This window comes from Mus caroli, chromosome 10 (genome assembly GCF_900094665.2).
Source record: "Mus caroli chromosome 10, CAROLI_EIJ_v1.1, whole genome shotgun sequence".
NCBI classification, from domain to species: Eukaryota; Metazoa; Chordata; class Mammalia; order Rodentia; family Muridae; genus Mus; species Mus caroli.
The window spans coordinates 3,406,835-3,431,909 of NC_034579.1; the positions used below are offsets into that span (position 1 = coordinate 3,406,835).

At 40.1% G+C, this 25,075-nt stretch overlaps 1 protein-coding gene across 9 annotated transcripts in view; it reads left to right on the plus strand.

Moving 5' to 3' along the window:
• Oprm1 (opioid receptor mu 1) overlaps positions 1 to 25,075 on the plus strand; it is a 144,826-nt gene that overhangs the window by 47,168 nt on the left and 72,583 nt on the right. For 7 of the 9 annotated variants that reach the window (XM_021174260.2, XM_021174259.2, XM_021174264.2 and 4 more), the window contains 2 exons: positions 17,474 to 17,826; positions 18,564 to 19,084. In XM_021174260.2, the coding sequence (XP_021029919.1) occupies positions 17,474 to 17,826; positions 18,564 to 19,084 (874 nt within the window). Of the gene's footprint in view, positions 1 to 17,473; positions 17,827 to 18,563; positions 19,085 to 20,805; positions 21,279 to 25,075 lie in introns of those variants that run through there. The other 2 variants (XM_021174254.2, XM_021174265.2) reach the window with 2 other exon arrangements.

Genomic DNA, 25,075 nt, shown 5'->3' on the forward strand with positions numbered 1-25,075 from the left:
CCCCAATGGAGGAGCTAGAGAAAGTACCCAAGGAGCTAAAGGGATCTGCAACCCTATAGGTGGAACAACAAAATGAACTAACCAGTACCCCCCAGAGCTCATGTCTCTAGCTGCATATGTAGCAGAAGATGGCCTAGTTGGCCATCATTGGAAAGAGAGGCCCTTTGGTCTTGCACACTTTATAGGCCCCAGTACAGGGGAATGCCAGGATCAAGAAGTGGGAGTGGGTAGGTAGGGCAGTAGAGTGGGGGGAGGGTATGGGGGACTTTCTGGATAGCATTTGAAATGTAAATGAAGAAAATACCTAATAAAAATTTTGAAAAAGTTTTTAAAAAAAGTAAGGTCTGGGGCTGTCTGTTTGAGAAGCAGTGTTGTTTGGATGATTTGCAGTTCTCTGGTTGTGGGAACATTCTACTTTATCTTTGTTATAAATGTGCTTATAAGGTCAACATATATTTGATTGTTGGCTTTTTTCTTGGTGGTGGTTGTTTGTTGTTCAGTTGGTTGACTGGTTGGTTGGTTTTGCATTATGGAGAATCATATGATGTTGATACCCAGTGAGATCCTGTTCCACAAGGGAGAAATCCACCGGTTGCAACTAAGCTAATTCTCTGGACACCATCTGGGGCTCTTTAATCTCTCTGTAGTTGCTCAACTTTCCTACCAGTGGACATAACTATTGATTCTCCTGCACCAGTGGGGGATCGTAAACATGTGGAATGATGTGGGAGGTCTTCGGTGACACAGCAACTATCTTTTACTCCCATGGAAGTAGAGTCCTTTAAGAATATGAAATAAGTAATACTGTCCTAATTGACGACAGCTATGACTGTGACCATCAGAGGCAGGAAAATTCATAGGCTACTGAGTTTGAGCAAAGCAGAATAGTCAGGACAGTGTAGATCATAGATAGTTCTAGAGCATATTAAACACCAATAAACAGAACAGGTAAAATTAAGATAAACATTACTCACTACAGTGGAAATATGGCCTCATGTATAAACAGAAAAAATTTTAAATGTATTCTCAAGTCCATGGATAACATGGCATTTGCCATTGATTTTTTTTATATTGTTTGAGGTAAATTCAATCTTTTATTTCTAAGATGGTCCACTATGAATAACCAAAAAATTACCAAATTATTATAAATTATTATAAGTTATATATAATTATAAATTATTATAACCAAAAAAGTATTGTTGGCCCTCATATCAAGAACACCTTAAAAATTATTTTCAACCAGGAAGTGGGAGTGTGTGGGTTGGTGAGCAGAGGGAGGGGAGAGGGGATAGGGAGTTTTCAGAAGGGAAGCCAGGAAAGGGGATAACATTTGAAATGTAAGTAAAGAAAATATCTAATAAAAAAGGGAATTATTTTCAAAAGAACATAAGTAAATAACTTATGAATAGGTATGCACACACGATGTAAAACCTCTTATTGGATGATGTAGCAGTTTAAGAAGCCCTGTAAAGGAAAATGCAAATCAAAACAACCCTGAGATTTCACCTCACACCAGTCAGAATGGCTAAGATCAAAAATTCATGTGATAGCAGATGCCAGCGAGGATGTGGAGAAAGAGGAGCACTCCTCCATTGCTGGTGGGATTGCAAGCTTGTACAACCACTCTGGAAATCAGTCTGGCAGTTCCTCAGAAAATTGGACATAGTACTACCTGAATATCCAGCAATACCTCTCCTGGGCATATACCCAGAAGATGTCCCAACTGGTAATAAGGACACATGCTCCACTATGTTCATAGCAGCCTTATTTAGCATAGCCAGAAGCTGGAAAGAACCCAGATGNCCCTCAACAGAGGAATGGATACAGAAAATGTGGTACATTTACACAATGGAGTACTACTCAGCAATTAAAAACAATGAATTCATGAAATCCTTAGGCAAATGGATGGATCTGGAGGATATCATCCTGAGTGAGGTAACCCAATCATAAAAGAACACACATGATGTGCACTCACTGATAAGTGGATATTAGCCCAGAAACTTATAATACCCAAGATACAATTTGTAAAACACATGAAACTCAAGAAGAAGGAAGACCAAAGTGTAGATACTTAGCTCCTTCTTAGAATGGGGAAGAAAATACCCATGGAAGGAGTTACAGAGAAAGTTTGGAGCTGAGATAGAAGGAAGGACCATCCAGAGACTGCCCCACCCAGGGATATACAACCACCAATCCCAGACACTATTGCATATGCCAGCAAGATTTTGCTGACAGGACCCTGATATAGCTCTCTCTTGTGAGGCTGTCCCAGTGCCTGGCAAATACAGAAGTGGATCCTCACAGTCATCTATTGGGTGGAACACAGGGCCCCTAATGAAGGCGCTAGAGAAAGTACCCAAGGAGCTAAAGGGGTCTGCAACCCTATAGGAGGAACAACAATATGAACTAACCAGTACCCCCCAGAGCTGTGTCTCTAGCTGCATATGTAGCACAGGATGACGTAGTCGCCCATCAATGGGAGGAGAGGCCCTTGATCTTGCGAAGATCATATGCCCCAGTGCGCAGGGGAACACCAGGGCCAAGAGGCTGGAGTGGATGAGTTGGGGAGCAGGGTTGGGGGAGGGTATAGGAGGCATTTGGGATAGCATTTGAAATATAAATGAAGAAAACATCTAATAATAATTTTTAAAAAAGGAGACCTGTTAAGTGTTATTCCCCACCCGTGTAATGTTTTAACCAATTATGGGCATATAAAATGAAGCAGATGAAGGAGACATACCTCTGGCCTTTCTACTGATATTTGTGGTGGAAGTGATCAAGTTGTGTCCTGATTCCTTTTGGCTTCTAACTCAGTTTGAAACACCAGCCTACCTTATCACAAACCTGAACTGGTGACCTCTCAATAATAAGAACAGTTATTTAAAATTTACAAAACAGAGGCATGGAACATAAAGCAAGTTTCTATTCAGAAGTCAAATCTCACAGACAGGGAGATAAAAAGAAACTAAACACAAACCTTTTTAATTTTTTTTCTTTACTTTATGCTATAAGAAAGGATTAAGTAATTTTTCTCCTTCTTTAGAAATGGGTGAATAAAAAAACTGAGAAAAATTGACAATGTTGGAGTCATGAAATTAAAAGAAAAAAAAAATGTTCTTCTAGCCAGACAAACTGAAGGCCTGGATGAATCATTAGAATTCAGAAGAGACCACATAAGCTTCAGGATGTTGTGGCCACACCAATTTCATTATAGGAGTTCCACTCAGTGGTAGTAACTGTGCCAGTTGACACTTGTGTGTCTTCCAGTCCCCAAGCCAGACAGAAAAGTGCAGTTGTGGGACAGAAATGCTAGGTGACATCTGGGAGGTTAGCAACTCTCTGGAGGATTAGAAGACAGGTATCCAAAAATCAGATTAGTAGACACTAGCATATCGTGTGTTAGCAAAGCACATCTAATCCTCCACACTTATTAAAAACTGGATAATTCCAGCCATGGCCCCAGACACAGTGTAATAGTATTGGCTTCTAAGATCTCCCTCAAATCTACAATCAACATACTGTTCTTCCCTGGCAGTGTTATACAGTGAAGGAGACAAGTGGGAACACAAAACCCAGAAAAAGTCATAAAAAGCAATCACACAGTGACTTTAAGATAAGTTATACTTAATGTTTCAAATGAATAAAATCAATGTCTCCATGAAATGGGATGAATCCCATGAAATTCAATGTTGAGTAGACACCAAAAACCTATCACTATGTATTAAACACATAAACAGAGGGATTGATTTAAGAAAGGCAATAATTGTTGGAACAACTGCCCAAACATCTGGATAGGCTGCCAAGTACCACAAACAATAAACATCTGGATAGGCTGCCAAGTACCACAAACAATAAACATCTGGATAGGCTGCCAAGTACCACAAACAATATAGAAGATTGAAATGCTATAAGAAAGGAAACTATGGCCAGGCAGGGGTGGCACACACCTTAAAGCCCAGGTAAATGCAGGTGGATCCCTGTGAGATCAAGGTCAGCCTGGTCTACAAAGTGAGTTCTAGGACAGTCAGGGCTACACAGAGAAACCTTGTCTTCAAAAAGAAAAGGGGACAGGGGGAGAGAAAGAAGAAAAGAAACTATGAACATAATACTTCTTAAGATAATGAGATGACTTATCATAAGATAACTAGGTGTGTATTTGCATGTGGATGTGTGGATATGTGTGTGCATGTGCCTCTGTGTATGTGCATGTGCATTTGTGTGTGTGCATGTGTGTTTGTACATGTGACATGTGTTTGCATGTATGTGTTTGAATGTTGATGTATGGATGAGTGTATTTGCATGTGGATGTGTGGACATGTGTGTGTATGCATCTCTGTGTGCATGTGACTTATCTTCATGATTAGAGAAAAAGGAAACAGTGAAAAGAATAAGATACTCAAGGCAAATGAAAACAGAGAGGGACATCAACCTGACAGCTTGTAGACTGCGTGCCCAGTGAATGCCAGATGCTGTATTAGTCATAGGAAGGAAACAGCAACACCTGTACTACAAAATGATCTTTGAGATATATAAATGAACTGAAAAATGAGGTTAATGTTTCAACACAGGACTGTGCTGATTTTTGCATCACTAACTAATATAAGCACTTTTGAGTGGCAGCTACATACGGAAGGACTCGAAGACTCAGCCCTGCTTTAATTCCCTCTTCGTTAGAGGTGGCCAGAAGGCAACTTTGAGCAGTCTCAGTGAAATTCCATTCTATGATTTATTGGAGTTGCTATTCAGATCATTTTATTAACCTCAGAATAAGGAAAGCCTTTGTGAAAAACATGCCTTCACATATACACAGACACACCACACACACACGTCCACACATACACATGCAAACATACACACATGCACATACACAAATGCACAAGATACACACATCCACAATACACATGTAAACATGCATGCACACACACATAAGCATACACACAGTTGCACACACATACACATACACATACACATACAAACACACATGCACGCACACATGCACATACACAGATACACACATACATCATGGAAAAATTATTTCAGTGATAATTTAAGCAAGCATACCTTTGCAAAGAAAGTAAGACTATTTTTCACAGTTGCCTTGATTAAGCTGGACTGTGACCAGAGATTCTTAGGGGTGTTTTATAACCTTGTTGGCAAAGCACTCAAAATTCGCAAGACTCACAAGGCAGTATAATAGGCACATTTCAGTTTTCAACGGCATCTGGAGAAAAGGAGCAAAGAGGACCCTCTCATATACACAGCTGTCTGTGCCTTGGATCCTTTCCCATAAGTCAGGGTCTAGAGATACTCTACATCAGAAGTATTAGTGAGTGAATTTTGTGACAAAGGCAGCTGGTGACTGTAAACTTTGATGCTGACTTAGCCAGACAACAATGAAATGCCCGTCTTCATTTTATTTCCATTTTTCAACATCATAAAGAAAACGTTGTTCTTGTCACAATGAATTAAATAGCTGAACATCCAATCCGTTATTCCCCCCTTTGAACAAGCACTGGCTGGTATCCATCTTGTGTGAGGGTTTGAAGGGTGGGTCAATTTTATCTGTTTCTATTGTGTTTGGTCTTGTCACTGTTCATCTCTTACATTGGCTGAGTATAACTTCACCAAATTGCTACCAAAAATAAGGCCAGAAAATACCACCAAAAGTGTACATGAGTTATTACAACTATTGGGCTAATTTCAAAAGAAAATAATTTCCCAGCAGCCTGTGTTCTCTAAGGAATTTTTAACTTGCACAAACATGAAGCTTTGTGAGCTTCTATGATATAGTTTTCTTTTTTTAAATTTTTTTAAATGTATTACGATATAGTTTTCTAATGCTGACAATGGCATTGGTTTCTAAAAAATGTATTAATGATGTTGACACTGTTTTATCATATTCTAGAGTTCTCTTCATGGTTCCTTGTATATATACAAGCCAGGCAGTGGTGGCACATGCCTTTAATCCCAGCACTTTGGAGGCAGAGGCNNGTGGATTTCTGAGTTCAAGGCCAGCCTTGTCTACAGAGTGAGTTCCAGGACAGTGCTTGTGGACGTTGTACATCGTGGTGCGGAGCCTAGTGCGCACCACGATGTACAACGTCCACAAGCAGGCTCCCACGCACACACACACGTGTGTTTATCTCTGTGTTTGTATTTGTCTATGTGTATCTATGTGCCTGTATGAGTCTCTGTATTCTGTATATTAGCAAGAAGTTCTAGGTTAAAGATTTAAAAATTATCCAATTTCCACTGCTTATTTACATAACACAATGTGGCAAAGTAATATTTCTCTAAAAATACATATTTATCATAGAATCTAAAAACTTTTAAGACAAATATGGCTTAGGATTGTTTCCTGCTCCATTAAAAATATGGATTTCTGTGTGGGGATGTAGGTACAAAGGTCATGGCAAAACAAGGGAGATGGGGGCATTGAAAATTGTCAGTATATATTGTATAAATGTAATTAAAAATTAATAAAAATGTAATCAGTAAAGTACGAGAAAATTGCAAACAGTCAAAGACAGTAAAATAAAATGAAAAGAAGACTAATGTGAGAGCCTTAGAACAATAGAAACACAGCCAATTAGACTCTCAGAAGTAGGAGATACACATTTCACTTGGACCTTTATTGACTCCAGATGTAAAAGTAAAAGTAATATCAGTTATTCATTTGAAATGTTCTATGCATAAAGCTCACCAATGCTCCCAGAAAGTAGAACTTCATGCAACTCAGTCTGGAAGATTCTTTTCTCATGACATCACTGGAGGTATTAGATGTTGAAAAGAGTAGAGAAGACAAAGAGAAAACAGAAGCAGGGCATGGTGGCGCATGCCTTTAATCCCAGTCATGTGGGAGGCGGAGGCAGGCAGATTTGTGAGTTCGGGGCCAACCTGATCTACAGAGTGAGTTCTAGGACAGCCAGGGGTATACAGAGAAACCCTGTCTCGAAAAACAAAACAAAACAAAACAAAACAAAACAAAACAAAACAAAACAAAACAAAACAAAACAAAACAGAGAGAGAGGGGCCATGGTGATTCCACCAGAGATTCTTTTATCATTGAGAAGAGTTTTTGCTATCCTAGGTTTTTTTGTTATTCCATATGAATTTGCCCTTTCTAATTCATTGAAGAATTGAGTTGGAATTTTGATGGGGATTGCATTGAATCTGTAGATTGCTTTCAGCAAGATAGCCATTTTGACTATATTAATCCTGCCAATCCATAAGCATTGGAGATCTTTCCATCTTCTGAGATCTTCTTTGATTTCTTTCTTAAGAGACTTGAAATTCTTATCATACAGATATTTCACTTCCTTAGTTAGAGTCACACCAAGGTATTTTATATTATTTGTGACTATTGTGAAGGGTATTGTTTCCCTAATTTCTTTCTCAGTCTGTTTATCATTTATGTAGAGAAAGGCTATTGATTTATTTGTGTTCATTTTATATCCAGCTACTGCACTGAAGCTATTTATCAGGTTTAGTGGTTCTCTGGTGGAATTTTTGAGGTCACTTTATATACTATCATATCATCTGCAAATAGTGATAATTTAAGTTCTTCCTTTCCAATTTGTATCCTCTTGATCTCCTTTTGTTGTCGAATTGCTCTGTCTAGGACTTCAAGTACTATATTGAATAGGTAGGGAGAAAGTGGGCAGCCTTGTCTAGTCCCTGATTTTAGTGGGATTACTTCCAGCTTCTCTCCATTTACTTTGATGTTGGCTACTGGTTTGCTGTAGATTGCTTTTATCATGTTTAGGTATGGGCCTTGAATTCCTGATCCTTCCAAGACTTTTATCATGTGCCACAGACTATCCCCTTTTTTGGGTCTCCTATCTGTGTGGAATGGGTCTCTGGTGGCAAGTGGGCAAAGGAGTCAGTGAATGACAAACAAATACCACACAAGAGAATGTGTTGTATCTGAGTGTAATTTGTCAAATTGAGCATCAAACTTTTTATACAGAAGAGTAACAAGAAACCAGGCGAACAGAACACATCTGCTAAGTTACAGTGACACAATACAAAAGGAATGTATACATCAAAAGATGTTGGGGACCAGGCTGTGTTTACCACTAAGAAGGGAGCCAGTCTATTGTTAAGCCCACCACCAGGGGTTCTTGGTAAATGCCTGATTTATGCTGTTTCTTTGGGCCGAATGAAGAACCTGTCTCATAGGAATTGCCTAACTCTTTCATGGTAAACCAACCTATTCCCTGGGCCATTTTGTATTCTCTTGTTTGGGTGAGATTCAGCTACTGTCCTAAGTAATCACTCTGCAGACTAGCCCTGAGCTATTCTAGCCCTAGCTGTTCTTTGTAATGCCTAATTAGTTTCACATGCTCTACTAGAAGTAAATTTGAATGTTACTGCATAGGTAACCTTCTCACTGAATTCCTTCAGAATTCCAAGCTTGTTGGCTTCAATGATTTTCTAGGAAGTTGGAACACTGGTGGAGGCTTACCTATGTCAGAATTCAAACTTTAAAGGCACTTAAAATAAAACAATACTGAAAGAGAGCATACACCATACTAATGTGGGGATAGGGTATGAGTATAGAGGTTATGAGAATGCCAAGGTTCCAGGAGGCTGAGTTTCCTTGAAACTCTTTGCCTTGTGAGTGCTTCCAGGCCTCTCAGACTGTCAAGTGGGCTTCACTGGAGTGGATTTAGCATTCATAATGGATGATCGTTTGATGTGTTCTTGGATTCAGTTTGCAAGGATTTTATTGAGTATTTTTGCATTGGTATTCCTAAGGGAGATTGGTCTGAAGTTCTCTATCTTGTTGGGTCTTTATCTGGTTTAGGTATCAGAGTAATTGTGGCTTCATAGAGTGAATTGGGTAGAGTACCTTCTGTTTCTATTTTGTGGAATAGTTTGAAAAGAACTGGAATTGGGTCTTCTTTGAAGGTCTGATATAACTCTGCACTAAACCCATCTGGTCCTGGGCTTTTTTGGGTTGGGAGATTATTAATGACTGCTTCTATTTCTTTAGGGGATATAGGACTCTTTAGGTCATTAATCTGATCCTGACTTAACTTTGGCACCTGGTATCTGTCTAGAAATTTGTCCATTTCATCTAGGTTCTCCAGTTTTGTTGAGTATAGCCTTTTGTAGAAAGATCTGATGGTGTTTTGGGTTTCCTCAGGATCTGTTATGTCTCCCTTTTCATTTCTGATTTTGTTAATTAGGATGCTGTCCCTGTGCCCTCTCTGGCTAAGGGTTTATCTATCTTGTTGATTTTCTCAAAGAACCAGCTCCTGGTTTGATTGATTCTTTGAATAGTTCCTTTTATTTTTGCTTGGTTGATTTCACCCCTGAGTTTGATTATTTCCTACCCTCTCCTCCTCTTGGGTGAATTTGCTTCCTTTTGTTCTAGAGCTTTTAGGTGTGCTGTCAAGCTGCTAGAGTATGATCTCTCTAGTTTCTTTTAGAGGCACTCAGAGCTATGAGTTTTCCTCTCAGGAATGCTTCCATTGTGTCCCAAAGTTTGGGTATGTTGTGGCTTCATTTTCATTAAACTCTACAAAGTCTTTGATTTCTTTTTTTTTTTTTCCTTGACCAAGGTATCGTTGAATAGTGTGTTGTTCAGTTTCCACATGAATGTTGGCTTTCTATTATTTATGTTGTTGTTGAAGATCAGCCCTAGTCCACGGTGATCTGATAGGATGCATGGAACAATTTCAATATTTTTGTATCTGTTTTGTGACCAATTATATGGTCAATTTTGGAGAAGGTAACATGAGGTGCTGAGAAGAAGGTATATCCTTTTGTTTTAACAGGATAAAATGTTCTGTAGATATCTGTTAGATCCATTTCTTTCATAACTTCTGTTAGTTTCACTGTGTCTCTGTTTAATTTCTGTTTCCAGGATCTGCCCATTGATGAGAGTGGGGTGTTAAAGTCTCCCACTATTATTGTGTGAGGTGCAATGTGTGCTTTGAGCTTTACTATAGTTTCTTTAATGAATGTGGATGCCCTTGCATTTGGAGCATAGATATTTAGAATTGAGAGTTCATCTTGGAAGATTTTATCTTTGATGAGTATGAAGTGCCCCTCTTTGTCTTTTTTGATAACTTTGGGTTGGAAGTCAATTTTATTCAATATTAGAATGGCTACTCCAGCTTGTTTCTTCAGACTGTTTGCTTGGAAAATTGTTTTCCAGCCTTTCACTCTGAGGTAGTGTCTATCTTTTTCCCTGCCATGGGTTTCCTGTAAGCAGTAAAATGTTGGATCCTGTTTGTGTAGCCAGTCTGTTAGTCTATGCCTTTTTATTGGGGATTTGCTGCTTGTGGACGTTGTACATCGTGGTGCGGAGCCTAGTGCGCACCACGATGTACAACGTCCACAAGCAGTAGTCTCTGGTGAGAAGTATGGAGTAATTCTAATAGGCTTGCCTTTACATGTTATTTGACCTTTTTTTCCTTACTGCTTTTAATATTCTATTTTTATTTAGTGCATTTTTTTTCTTCTGATTATTATGTGTTGGGAGGAATTTCTTTTCTGGTCCAGTCTATTTGGAGTTTTGTGGGCTTCTTGCATGTTCATGGGCATCTCTTGCTTTAGGCATTGGAAGTTTTCTTCTATAATTTTGTTGAAGATATTTGCTGGCCCTTTAAGTTGAAAATCTTCATTCTCATCTACTCCTATTATCCGTAGGTTTTGTTTTCTCATTGTGTCCTGGATTTCCTGAATGTTTTGAGTTAGGATCTTTTTGCATTTTGCATTTTCTTTGATTGTTGTGTCCATGTTCCCTATGGTATCTTCTTCACCCGAGATTCTCTCTTCCATCTTTTGTATTCTGTTGCTGATGTTCGCATCTATGGTTCCTGATTTCTTTCTTAGGGTTTCTATCTCCAGAATTGTCTTTCTTTGGGTTTTCTTTATTATGTCTACTTCCTTTTTTAGATCTTGGATGGTTTTGTTCAATTCCATCACCTGTTTGGTAGTGTTTTCCTGTAACTCTCTAAAGGATTTTTGTGTTTCCTCTTTAAAGGTTTCTAGCTGTTTACCTATGTTTTCCTGTATTTCCTTCTTAAAGTCCTCAATCATCATCATGAGAAGTGACTTCAGATCCATGTCTTGCTTTTCTGGTGTAATGGTGTATCCAGGACTTGCTAAGGTGGGAGTGTTTGGCCTGATGAGGTGTATCCAGGACTTGCTAAGGTGGGAGTGTTTGGCCTGATGATGCCAAGTAACTTTGGTTTCTGTTGTTTCTGTTCTTACGCTTGCCTCCTGCCATCTGATTATCTCAAGTGCTTGCTGCCCTCAATATATCTGATTGGAGCCTGTCCTTCCTATAATCCTAGTTGATTCAGGACTCTTCAGAGTCCAGATTTCTCTGTGATCCTTTGATTGTGGGCTCCTGTGAACCTGAGATTTTGGGTGTGTCAGTGTTTTTGGCAGTCAAACTTCCTCTGAGACCCTGAAATACTGGTGTGACACAGATCCTGTTATACTGGGATCCTGTTGTCCTAAGATCCTGGGTGTGTTACAGTGCCTGAACGTGGTATCTCCTTTGAGGAGTGTAAAGCTGTCTGGTCAGCGATCCTAAGATTGTGTGGAGAGGCCTCTGGGCACTGTGGGGGTGTCCGCAGATTCCACACCCAAAGTGACCCAATGCTGATGCCAACGGGAAGGGACTTGTTCCCCTGGTCAAGCAGGTTTTCTGCTTCCATACTGCTGTCTCATGTCCCGCGCAATTGGATTGGAACAGATGTTGTATTCCACTCACCAGTGATCCTAAGATCGTGTGGAGAGTCCTCTAGGNACCTTGGGGGTGTCTGCTGACTCCATGCCCTAGGTGACCGCGTGCTGGCATCGTGATTTTTTATTATAGAATTAATTTCTCTGTGTCTCTGTCTCCCTGTCTCCCTGTTTCTCTGTTTCTCTGTCTCTCTGTCTCATCTCTCTCTCTCTCTCTCTCTCTCTCTCTCTCTGTGTGTGTGTGTCTGTGTGTGTCTGTGTGTGTCTGTGTGTGTGTCTATGTCTATGTCTCTCTCCTTTTACTGTGTGTCTTTGTGGATGTCTCTTTGTGTGTGTGTGTGTGTGTGTGTGTGTCTGTCTGTCTGTCTGTCTGTCTCTCTCCCTCATTCCCTCCTCCACTCCCACACCTCAACCTGGATAATAATGGAGAAATTCAGACAGGTGTTCACTTGACAATATCTCCACTTGCATGATTCCCTTCAATGTAGGACAAGCATTTTTATTTCATTTAATTTACCCCATTCATCAAGAGCTTGAAAAGCTAATGCTCTAGGGAGTATTTCCTGATGCATTAAAATTATGGATTTCTGTGTGGGGATGTGGACACAAAGGTCATGGCAAAACAAGGAGACATTTCCAATATAGTCCCAAATTTATAAAGGAAACTCACTGAGCCTTTCAGAATTAAACCTAAAATCCTAAAAGGTTAGAAAGGGCTCAAGGCTAGGAGACTTTTCTTCTCCATATCTCATTAGCTTTACTGTGAATACTTAAATATGATGGGGGAAAGGGTTGAGCCATGTGAAAGACATGTTTTGATATAAAGCCAGCTAACCAGATTGGAAAATATATTCTTCATGCTTTCAGGCTCCCTCTGTCCATTCTTTTCCTGAACAAAATGTCATGACAACTCAAAGAATCAACTCAAAATCAAAATAGAAAATGGGCTAAGGCAACTGGTCGACCACCACACAGGTAGTTGATTCTCTGAAGCTTCTTTTACCCTTAGTGAACCAAGACCAATAAAGTTTTAGAAATTAGCAATAATTGGGGAAATGGTATGAGGAATGTGTGTAGCAACAGGCAGTTGTTGTTTTACAACCACATATAAATGGTGGACATTTATAAGCAAAAGATATATATGTGACATGTGAGAATATAAGAATACTAATAAAGGAGCTATGCCTCCTTCCAGCACAGGACCTGGGTTGTACATACAGTAGGTCAAACATTGATGGCCCTAAGACTAACATAGTATCTAAAGCACGTTTGCATAGTAATGCCTGTAAGTTTACAAATACAGTTAACCAACCCTCTAGAATACATAGTTTTAAGTATTTATTATGAAAATTTTAATCAGATAAATAGACAGTATTTTGGTCACTGCTCAGTACAGAAGGTGCAGTCAATACTAGGAAGAGCCCTGGATGCAGAAGACAGTCTCCCAAGGCCATATGCCCCACTCCTTCATTTTAAGCAACCTCGCTCATTTCCTTCATTTTACTTCCATTCAGTTTGCACAGAATGAAGAAAAAATAATAAAGGCTGGATTGTATTTAAAATCTACAGGTTTGGCCAAGACCCATTCAAGCAAAAGAACATCAAAGACAATCCTTCCTTCAATGTGTTTCTTGCTTACCTGCTAATTCTGCTAATTCACAACTCCCAGTGTGTTTCTGATAATTCATTTAGCTGTCCTAGGACGACATTCATACCACCACATCACAGCAGAACATGATAAAAGGCTCATTCACTGAGTAGCAGTACCCCTTTCCGATGTAAGCCATTTCTCCAGATAGAATACTGTGGGAAAATGCTGGTGTCACACCCAAACTCCTGTCTGTACAATTTATTTTCATATATTTAGAAAGCTCCTGATGTGACTCAAAGCATGAGTTACTGGGAACAAAATTCTGGTTCCCTTCAGAGGAAGGATCTCTAAGCATAATAAGAAAATTAAATACAGTGATCCTGTAAAATGCCAACAGAAAGTTCTTTATGATATTTGCTTTGTATTGTTTAATTGACAGGTAATAGTTTATGTATCAACCACATATAATATTGTGATATGCATATGCATTGTAGAATGAAAATATTAATATTCCCTCCCATTACTTTCCTTTCATAGTAAACACTAATCAAATTTTATTTCACAAACACCTCATTCCAAGGAAGGAAATGATCTTTTTAAAACTGAAATAACTAGGCATTCCAAGCCCCTGGCCGTGAGCTGATAAAGACTGAGAGTGTAATGAGTCAGAAAATTGCGTTAAGTTCCTCTCTTGAGTGTGACTAATGTCAAAAGGTATGCCTTTGAATCACTGGTCTATCATTGATAGTTTATCTAAAAAGAGAATAAGAAGAAAGAAAAGAACGTACGTGTGTGTGTGTGTGTGTATTGTGTATGTGTGTGTTCTGCTTTATGGAAAAATCTTTCCACTTATCAAAACACCAAAAGTATTTAAATTTCTTGAACAACCAAGTCTAAATTTCTTTAACATCAAAGTGAGTGGTTCTAAAAAGCTTAATAGTGCTATTATAATTTTATTTTTGTCTGTTTGCTTCCATTGAAATTACCTATGGTTGTTTGGTAGATGGTCTTTACTGAATCACCACTGATTTATGTCCTCAAGTTAACCAGCTGTCTCTATCTTCTTGTGTTAAAATTCTTTATGGCAGTAACAGTTATAAAGCAAAGTAGCCTTGCATCTGGAATCTACCAGTTGTTCTGCAAGTTCTGGAGAAAGAACCAGGTGTCAAAGGTGGAATTCTGGAAGCAGTCTCAGCTGGCTTGTTCTGGTGATATCCATGAAACAGTCTAAAGTTTCAGCTTTCTGCTGTTCATGGAGACCAAAACAGTCTTGGAACATTGACTTAAGCCCCTAAACCAGAGGCTCTATAATACGATATCCCAACAAAAATCAGCTGGTAGGGGCTGAGTTAGATTGTTAGACTCATGTAGCTGAAAAACTCTATGCACAAACTGAAATTTAAAAGGAGCTTGCTATCTTCTGTACATAACAAGTTCAAGGAAAACATTACTTCAAGTATTACATTTCCTTGTGCTCTCTCAACTCCTTAGGCAGGGGGTTTTTTGAAATGAATTTTCATAACAACTATAGACTCTAAAACTTCTCATGTTTGAGCCCTCTGAAGAAACTCATGTGTGCTCACTGTGTCTTTCTCTGTGTCTCTGTCTCTTCTCTCTCTCTCTCTCTCTCTCTCTCTCTCTCTCTCTCTCTCTCTCTCTCTCCTTCCCTGAAACAACATCTGGGTATTAATTAGCTCATTACTCATGGTTATGGAAAGAAATACCTTTCCATACCTTTGGATATATACAAAGAAAAGAGGCTTATACAGATCACAACCTTCGAAGCTAAAATTTCAAGCAGCATGGCTGCAGCTCTGATGAGAACCCTTCTCTGAACCACATCATGGCTGTATCACAACAGCTGTTCATGCTTGAGGAAGGTACCACATGGCTGGAGGAAGGCCAGGAAGATGCAGGGGAGGGGTCAGGCTTGCCCTTTTATAGAAATCCTCACTCTAGTACTAACCAGGGTTAGAATGACCAGATCAATTCATTTTGAAGACAAAAAACCTCAACAAGGGGCCTAAAGATTCTCTGCTACTCATATCTCTTAAAGGCCCCTTGCGATTAAACACCATCATACTGGAGGCCAAACTGTGAATATACAAACCATGTAAAAAAAAAATCAAAACATCTAAATCTTAGTGACTCTGCTGAAACCCAAGGCCACTGCTATTTCCTATGACCCCTCTCAACATCTTCGTTCCCTGAACTAATAATTAATAGAGCCTACTGGACAGTTCACAGATAGATGATGGCAAGGAGTCATTTTCCAGAGTAAGCTGGGGTACCATTAAAGATTTCGAGTACATAAAAAGGAAATGTGAAAACCCACAGGTGGTAACTAAGCGCAGACTTTGCTTCCTTCGTCAATCTCACTTATTATTATAAATTGTTCTGCGCATCATCCTACCTTGCCATTCAGCTCTCTACAGAGTGTTGTCACAACAGACAACACTCCTAGATGTTCAGCTAGGAGAATAGAACACAGATTACTTTTACTTGGATGTTCATAATAGATTAATAGACAACAGCCAAAAGCTCTGTGCCAATCACTTCCTTTTGACAAATTGTTAGAGAATCGGGCTATGGTCACACAAGGAAAAACTTAGCAAGACAAAAGGAAGGGTTTTGATGCATGCAACCACAAGGGGACATGAAAACAGTTATACAGAGGGCAATGAGACAAAGAGGCACACATTATTGGATGTTTATTTGCATAAACCACTAGGAAATGCCAATGAGTCTTTAGTGACAGAACACATACCAGGATCAGAGGGTGCTTGGGAAATGTTGGGGTAGGGTTTGTGAAGGAAAGGACTAAGCTAACAGAGTTACGTGAGGAAAGGTTTGGCATTTTTTCTGTAAAGGAAAATGCTATATCTTACAGGTCCCTTTGGCAAATGATTCAAGGCAGCCACTGGAGTATCAAGCAGCTGTAGACCCGCAGTGATGCAGATAAACAGTCTAGCTGTATTCTAACAGCTACTTATAAAAGAGGCGTGGAAAGCTGGCTCTAATGACAGTGGTTTACCAGACACTGATTTTGATGACTGATTTTACTACTATACATATGTCAACAGTTAGCAAATTGTACTCACTATATATCATTTCTCTCATGTCAATAACAACTCAATAAAGACCTCACACATAAAGCAGAAAAGCTTAAGTTTTCACCATCCACTGGGTGAGGGCTTATTCACCATAACACACAGTTGCATCTACTCCCTGCCTCCATATTACCTCTCCCTCATATTCACTGTAATTTCCTGGTAGGATTTTACTCTTCCTGACAAATATATTCATTGTAGCACTTTAACTTTAACCCCTTGGCTGGAGTTCTTGTCCTTATCCTCCTAAATATTCCCTGTTCCTATCCCATCTTCTTACTTGAGCTTTAAGACAAAATGTGGCTTCTGAAATGCTTTTCACCTTACATGTTCCTTAGCTCTTCTGGTCAATGATCATTTCCATGGTCCATAGTGACCAGCACATGGACATGGATGTGCCTATGATGTGTATCTATGTGCATGTAGAGAAACACGGGGCTATGCACACAATTGTGGTTAATAATTATATATACATATATGGAATATATTTGTACATATGCATATATACATATGTGGGTATATATAGATATATTTTACGTTATTTTACTAAGTTATATATTTATATAATATATTATATAAAGTATGTTAAATTGTAATCTTATATATGTGTAGAATCATTATCCATCTGGCAATTCCCCACACCAATTACACCAGTCACAATGGCTGGCACATTTAAAAAAAGGAAACAGACTAAGCATGGCAGTGCATACTTATGTTCCTAGAACTTGGGGGTTAGAGTTAGGAGAATCAGGAGTTCAAGACCAGCTTTACTGTATATAGCAGGCTCAAGGCAAGTTTGGGATACATGAGATCCTGTCTCAAACAAATAAACAACACCCCAAATGCCATGTTTTCTATTGTACTACCTATGTAATAGAAAAGAAAACTTGTGATGGGGAAATTACTGTTTATCTCCTGGGCACTCAATTACAAACATCACCTCTCACTCTGAAAAGTCCTGGGTTTACTCTCAGGGTCTTCCATTAACCTCGGAAGTTTTCCTAGGAGAATACTAGGTGGTGTCTCCAATAAGTAATTTCCTTGCTGTCCTTCGGTTTCCTAGATATACCAAAATGAAGACTGCCACCAACATCTACATTTTCAACCTTGCTCTGGCAGATGCCTTAGCCACTAGTACGCTGCCCTTTCAGAGTGTTAACTACCTGATGGGAACGTGGCCCTTTGGAAACATCCTCTGCAAGATCGTGATCTCAATAGACTACTACAACATGTTCACCAGTATCTTCACCCTCTGCACCATGAGCGTAGACCGCTACATTGCCGTCTGCCACCCGGTCAAGGCCCTGGATTTCCGTACCCCCCGAAATGCCAAAATTGTCAATGTCTGCAACTGGATCCTCTCTTCTGCCATTGGTCTGCCCGTAATGTTCATGGCAACCACAAAATACAGGCAGGGTAAGGGTTAACATGGGCCTGAGTAAGGGATGAGGGTACTTACAGTCTGAACTGGTGGTGATGTCTAAACCAAGCAGAATTCATGGTCCAGCATCTTTGTCAAACTGTACTTTGAATTAAGAAAATGCTTTTAAATATTTTGAAATGAAAATATTTCTCTATAATTACAAGCCTTCTAGGTATTTTAATAAGAACAAAGTCTACTTTTTCCTGATTTCTCTGTACTTACTTCATCAAAATGTTGAATAAGTGGGAACATAGCTTTCGCAAAAAGTAATTAAAGTTTGAGCCCAGCAAATGTTTTAGTGAGATTTGCTCATAATTTCCAAGCAGTTGCCTACCTGACAAATTCACATCTCCTGTTTTAACACAGCTGCCATCCAGAAGTGGTGGGGGTGGGGGGAAGAATCCATTAACAGGAAAAATCCTAGAAACCTTGGACAATGGTTATATCTTTTACAGCAGCTTAAATCCCACAGAGTGTCTGACTCATTAAGGAATGTACAAACTTCTCACTTCATAAGATGTTAATGTGATCCAAGTGGGCAGAAAAATAGAAAATGTGGGAAGGAAAAGAAGAAACTTCCCTGTACATCAATCTCCCTTAATTTCTTTAATTCCTTTCTTACCCGTCTGTAAGCAACAACCTAGGCAAAGTAGCCAAAGGTGCAATTTTAGAACCTGATGATATAACTAAATGTCGCTGCTAATTTTTCTTGAAAATTCTTTCCTTCTAGGGTCCATAGACTGCACCCTCACGTTCTCCCATCCCACATGGTACTGGGAGAACCTGCTCAAAATCTGTGTCTTCATCTTCGCCTTCATCATGCCGGTCCTCATCATCACTGTGTGTTATGGACTGATGATCTTACGACTCAAGAGTGTCCGCATGCTGTCGGGCTCCAAAGAAAAGGACAGGAACCTGCGCAGGATCACCCGGATGGTGCTGGTGGTCGTGGCTGTATTTATTGTCTGCTGGACCCCCATCCACATCTACGTCATCATCAAAGCACTGATCACGATTCCAGAAACCACTTTTCAGACTGTTTCCTGGCACTTCTGCATTGCCTTGGGTTACACAAACAGCTGCCTGAACCCAGTTCTTTATGCGTTCCTGGATGAAAACTTCAAACGATGTTTTAGAGAGTTCTGCATCCCAACTTCCTCCACGATCGAACAGCAAAACTCCGCTCGAATCCGTCAAAACACTAGGGAACACCCCTCCACGGCTAATACAGTGGATCGAACTAACCACCAGGTATGTGCTTTCTAGAATTATGTATAACATATAAAAATACAGCACCTGATACCAGTCTAAGATTTAGATCCTTAAGGAGGTCGGTTACTGGAGAATCCAGGCCAAGCCTAAAAATAGAGTGGGAGGAGGGGACCAAATTCTGATCATAGTGTTAGGAAGATGTGCCATAGAAATATGCTTGATGTATGTGTGTAAGTTCATTTAGACGTTTGGTAAGTAACAATCTGTTATGCTGCTGAAAGTTACTATCCTCAGAGCCTTGTCTCCTTTGCAAAATAAATGGCTTCAGTACATTTTAGAAATAATCTCACTTTGGAGTCTTGATTCACACAGCGACTTTCTATAATCCAAAATATCTTGCTAGTATCCCTATTATTTAAAAGCAAACCCCACCCCAATTCTGTAAAGAACATTGTCCAATGTGGTCATAGGTACAAGATATTCCCAAGAAAGAAAAAAGGGTATATGTATATATGTTATTATATATTTATATGTGTTATGTATATGTTATTATGAGTGACCATATATATGCATGTATGTATGTGTATATATATATATATACACATACATATACACATACATATATGTTGTACTTGTATATGTTTTATATGTGTGTGTGTGTATATATATATATACATACATATATATATATATATTTGATGGGCCATCTCTAATATTTATTAAGGCTTTGTTTTGTAGATTCTGGAGTCTGAACACTAGAGCAAATGCCAGCATATTACCTAACTACTATATTAAAATTAATTTTAAACACTCTCCATATTATTTGGAAATGATTTAGACTGATTAGAAGTTTAGACATGTATTTCTATGCCCAGGAGAGTCCCAAGAAGATCCAAGATTCAACCGCAGTTTTGTAACCACACAAGAAATGAACAAAGAGGGGGAGATCTCTTACCCATAAAACTGCCTAATTGGCCACATTGCAATAATTCGACACCTATCCTAAATCTCAGTGCATATATGACTTAATTATTAATATTGTTTTAAATAAATATTCCAAAATCCTTCCCACACCTAAAAATCACTGTGAATATAATTTTGTAATAACACAGAGTCAAAACTCAAGCCTCCTTTGAGTAAATAAATGATACTTGGGCTAAATTCTGTGTTGTCAAGGGGCAAGGCTAGAAGGAGTCACATGAAAAGGATTCACTACCAAGTCCTGCAGAGGAGCAGCCAGAGGGAGGCCTTGGCCACCATGGTGGTAGCTGCTCCCACCTGCTGTCTCTCCACTACAGCCCTCTCTCACTGTTCTGTTTATCCTCAACTGTGGCTACCCAGCATAGCCTACATTCAATCTGTCTAACTGACCTCAGATTTATGTAATACAACCTAGATGAATCTGCCTCAGAAGAAATGAATGCTCCTACCCAAATGGGAAGTGTGCCTAATACAATACACGTGACTAGCACCCTTAGAGAACATGGTGGTAATGGTGGCAGATTTATTCCCAACTCAAAGGCAATTATTAACAAATTTATCTCCCTGCTTGCAGCTCAGAAATCAAAGCCAGGCAAAAATGGGTTTCTCTGCTGCTTTCTCCCCATGACCCCCTCATTGTTATCCACATTAAGACACATAAGCCTTTCCTTTTTCTAGGCAGCTCTCCTTTTTTTAGGGGCCTTCAAACTCTTGCCCATCACTTTGAAAAGGTAAGGATTTAAACTGATTTTTTTCCTTTTTTCTCCAACCCATCTTAGATAATGCAATTTGAAGCTATCTACCTTAAACTGAGCTTCAAATCTATGGGATTGAAATATTTTACTTTCATTAGAGAAAAGAAAAGGAATCCGAAAGCTGGGGTTCTTCCTCCCCTCCCTAAGTGTCATGCTGGATCTTCCCTCCCAGGTTTATAGGGGCTTGGCTGCTTGGTTGCTTCCTCTAAGACACTGTGGGGCCTTCTTATCCTTCCTGACCCACCTGACCTTCCTCTAATGGAAGCAGAGCCCCAAGCTCTCTATTCCAGCACATCCCTGTTTTAAACACAGCTGCCCCTCAGATTCTCTAACGCTGCCTTCGACTCCCTTCCATACCCAGTGTGTGCATGTCAGGGTGGATCTTGCACAGCCAGAGAGTAGAAGGGAAGATAATTGGAGAAGCTCTGTCCTAAGTAACTAAAAGGTTTGCTTTAAAAATACATCCAATTAGCACTTATCATTATCACTGCCTCTGCGGAGCAGCGTCAGCATCAGATAACAGAGAAGCACATTAGTGTGGAACTGGTGGCCTCCCAAAGGCCCAGCTGGGAGAGCTAGATCAAGAAGAGAAGCTGAAAGAAGCAGAAAAGTTGCCCTGACATAATTGAAAATGAACAGAAATCAAAGATCCTATTCACCCATCTCCACTGATGTGTCTTCCTTTGGGGTTAAGGTGGTCAGATGAGGATGGCTGGAGTGACAGTAAAGCCTGAGGTGATCATTCCTGGCATCTATTCTAATCAGATCTCAAGGAAGAGTCGGGCTACATGGATCTGCCAATGGGAATCATTGGGATTACCTCAGTGAGAATCTGACTAGCAGGTGGTATGTTACTGTAGGTTTCATGTTTATTCATACCTTTGTTTAGAATATGAGCCATCCTTTTAGGAAAAAAGACTAACTGGATTAGAGTGATTGAACGTTTTTAGTTAGAAGTATTAGCAGTTTGTCCCAGTTATCAATGTTTATGTTCTGTCTCTTTGTGTTTTCATTCTATATCTACATCTACATCTACATCTACACCTACACACACACACACACACATATATATACATTTGTCATATTCCATATGTCACACATCAAGCACATTAGTCAACTTCCTACCCTGCAGATCAGAGATGCAATGTCCAACCTCTCCAGGGTGTCTGTATTCTGACAGATGGACACTGAGGCCATATCCACACAACACAGAGTGAAGTGACAATGTGACAGTTGGCAAGGTAATTAGATAAGCCATACATATCAGAAAGTTCTATGCCCAGAATGCATCAAGAGTCCCATAGTCCAGTAAAAGCATCTCATTAAGGTTTTTTCCTACAAGCCTAGAGGGTAGAAACAACCATTATGCAGGCTACAGCTGTAGGATATATCAGTAAAATTTGGGCCAGGTTTACCTGCTTGTGCTTTGGATGAGTTTCAACAATTTTCACCCAAGCCAGCCACCATCAGGGATTTCAGTCACCTGCTCTAAGATTGCCACAGCAGGAATGTCTAAGTCCACAGACACTCATCCTTAGAGAGAGTGTTACCTCACACTTGTCTTCACCCTGGCCACAGGTTCTGAGGGAGAGAAAAGAGAAACCAGGCTCACTTCTTCAAGCCTGGTTACAGAAATAGCACAAAGTATCCTAGGGAGATGGCTCAGTGGCATGCTGCACAGGCAGGAGGACCAGAGTTCAGATCTCCAGAGCCCAAGTGAATACTGGGAGGTTGGGGGCAACAGCCTGCCTGTGGTGCAACACGGAAAACACGAGACCAACCATTCCTGGAGAAACCAGGTATATTAGTGAGCTCTAGGTTCAGTGGAGAGACCCTACCTCAATACGATGAAAACTGATCAAGGTGACTCCCATAATCAACCTCAGGCAACTGCCTGCACATTCACTCACACACAGAGACACATGACCTTTTAAGGAAATGACATCAAGTTACATCCATGTCCACTATCGATCAAATAACCCATCCATCTAGATCTGAATGGGGGAAAGACTCTAGCTCTTGATGACAGGAACTACGAGCACATTGTCAAGAGATGGAGAGAGGGGAGAGGAAAGATAACTGAGGTCAAAGTTGTTCATGCTGTAGTCGACAGCTATCCCATTGTTTCCTAATGGTAGGAACACATCCATCTTGCTTTTTCTGATGCCTCTGATATCCACCTCTCCCTGTCCATTAGATGTTAGAAAGCACTCCACAGATAACTCCAGAATAGCTGAATAAGGGGAGGGGCTGGTGGCACTGTAGCTATGAGTGCATATGGAAGAACTCTTTCTTGTATAACAACTCAATGACACCATAACACTGACATTTTTGGCCCATCCTTCAGAAATAATGAACAGTAGGCTTTCTCCTCCACAGCCATTGGTATTCTAATCCCAAGTTAGAGTTTGCAAAAATGTGTTCTCAGATGTCCTTGTCTTCTAATTTGATTTTTAACGAGATGCTTTAAAAGACCAAGACCTGTCCTGGAGAAGTCTTGTCTTCACTGAGAACAGGTGAGGGAAATATTCTCCTCTGGACTTTCCTCATCCCAAGCTCAGTTTCCTGGTCTCTCTGAGGCTCCCAGGGTCACTTTATGTCCAGTTTGTTGTCTTTACCAATTTTTTATCTTGATTAGGTGGATCCCAGCGAAAGCATTTATGTTCTGTCTGATCATGTTACAGTTGAATTTCCCCACCCCCGTACCATCCTGCCATCCTGTTGAACTGCACTCTGCTTCAGAACACTGCCCACTATGACTCTGGGTGACATCAGTCTCCTTCAGACCTGAAATGTCACTGCCCACGCTCAGTGTCTTTCCTGCTTGCTTTCTACCCCGATCTTACCATATAAGGCACATTCTACTTGATAGCTGGGTGATTTTGAAAAATTTTAACTAAATATGTATATGTGTGTGTGTGTGTGTGTGTGTGTGTGTGTGTGTGTGTGTGTGTGTGTGTAGGATATATATATCCTAGTCAGGGTTTCTATTCCTGCACAAACATCATGACCAAGAAGCAGTTGGGGAGAAAAGGGTTTATTCAGCTTACACTTCCATACTGCTGTTCATCACCAAAGGAAATCAGGACTGGAACTCAAGCAGGGCAGGAAGTAGGAGTTGATGAAGAGGCCATGGAGAGATGTTCTTTACTGGCTTGCTCAGTCTGTGCTCTCTTATAGAATCAAGACTACCAGCCCAGTGATGGAACCACCCACAAGGGAACCTCCCCACTTGATCACTAATTGAGAAAATGCCTTACAGCTGGATCTCAGGGAGGCATTTCCCCAACTGAAGCTCCTTTCTCTGTGATAACTCCAGCCTATGTCAAGTTGACACAAAATTAGCCAGTACAATTGACGCCTTGTCAACTTGACAGGCAAACACAACACTAGTAAGCCTCAACCTTTAGTTTCCTATTCATCCCCAAGATCTAAACAACTTTAAAAATCCCACAGTCTTTACATATTAAAAGTTCAATCCTTTTAAAATATCCAGTATCTTAAAATTAAAAATATTTTAAAATTTAAAGTCTCTTAACTGTGGGCTTCACTAAAAAACTTTCTTCAAGAGGGAAAAACATCAGGGCACAATCACCATAAAAAGCAAAATCAAACTCCAACTGTCCAATGTCTGGGATCCACTCATGATCTTCTGGATTCCTCCAAAGGCTTTGGTCACTTCTCCAGCTCTGCCCTTTGTAGCACACACCTCGTCCTCTAGGTTCCAGATGCCTGTACTCCACTGCTGCTGCTGTTCTTGGTGGTCATCTCATGATACTGGCATCTCCAAAACACTGCCTGACCCCTTCAGTCCTGGGCCATCAATTGCAACTGAAGGCTGCACCTTCACCAATGGCCTTCCATGGCCTCTCAAAGTGCTGAGCCTCAGCTGCTCTGCATGACCCCTTCATGCCTTCAAAACCAGTACAACCTGGGTAACTCTTACACATTACCAAGTCCAGCCACAACACAAGGTACAGCCTTGGCTATGTCTGAAACACACCCTCTGTGCTCTCAGAAAACACTTCCCAGAAGATGTCATCTCAATGATGCTGGTCTCTTCTTAATCACAGCTAATTTCTTAGCTCCAGCTAACCAGCATCAATAGTCCCAGTAATGCAAAGGTTTCACTTTAGCGGTTCTGGTATCTTGTTAATCATAGCTGATTCTTCAGCCCCAGCTAAACAGAACCACAGAATCTTCACAATAGAATTGTGAACAAAACACCCAGGGAAGGAGTTACACAGACAAAGTTTGGAGCTGAGACGAAAGGATGGACCATTCAGAGACTGCC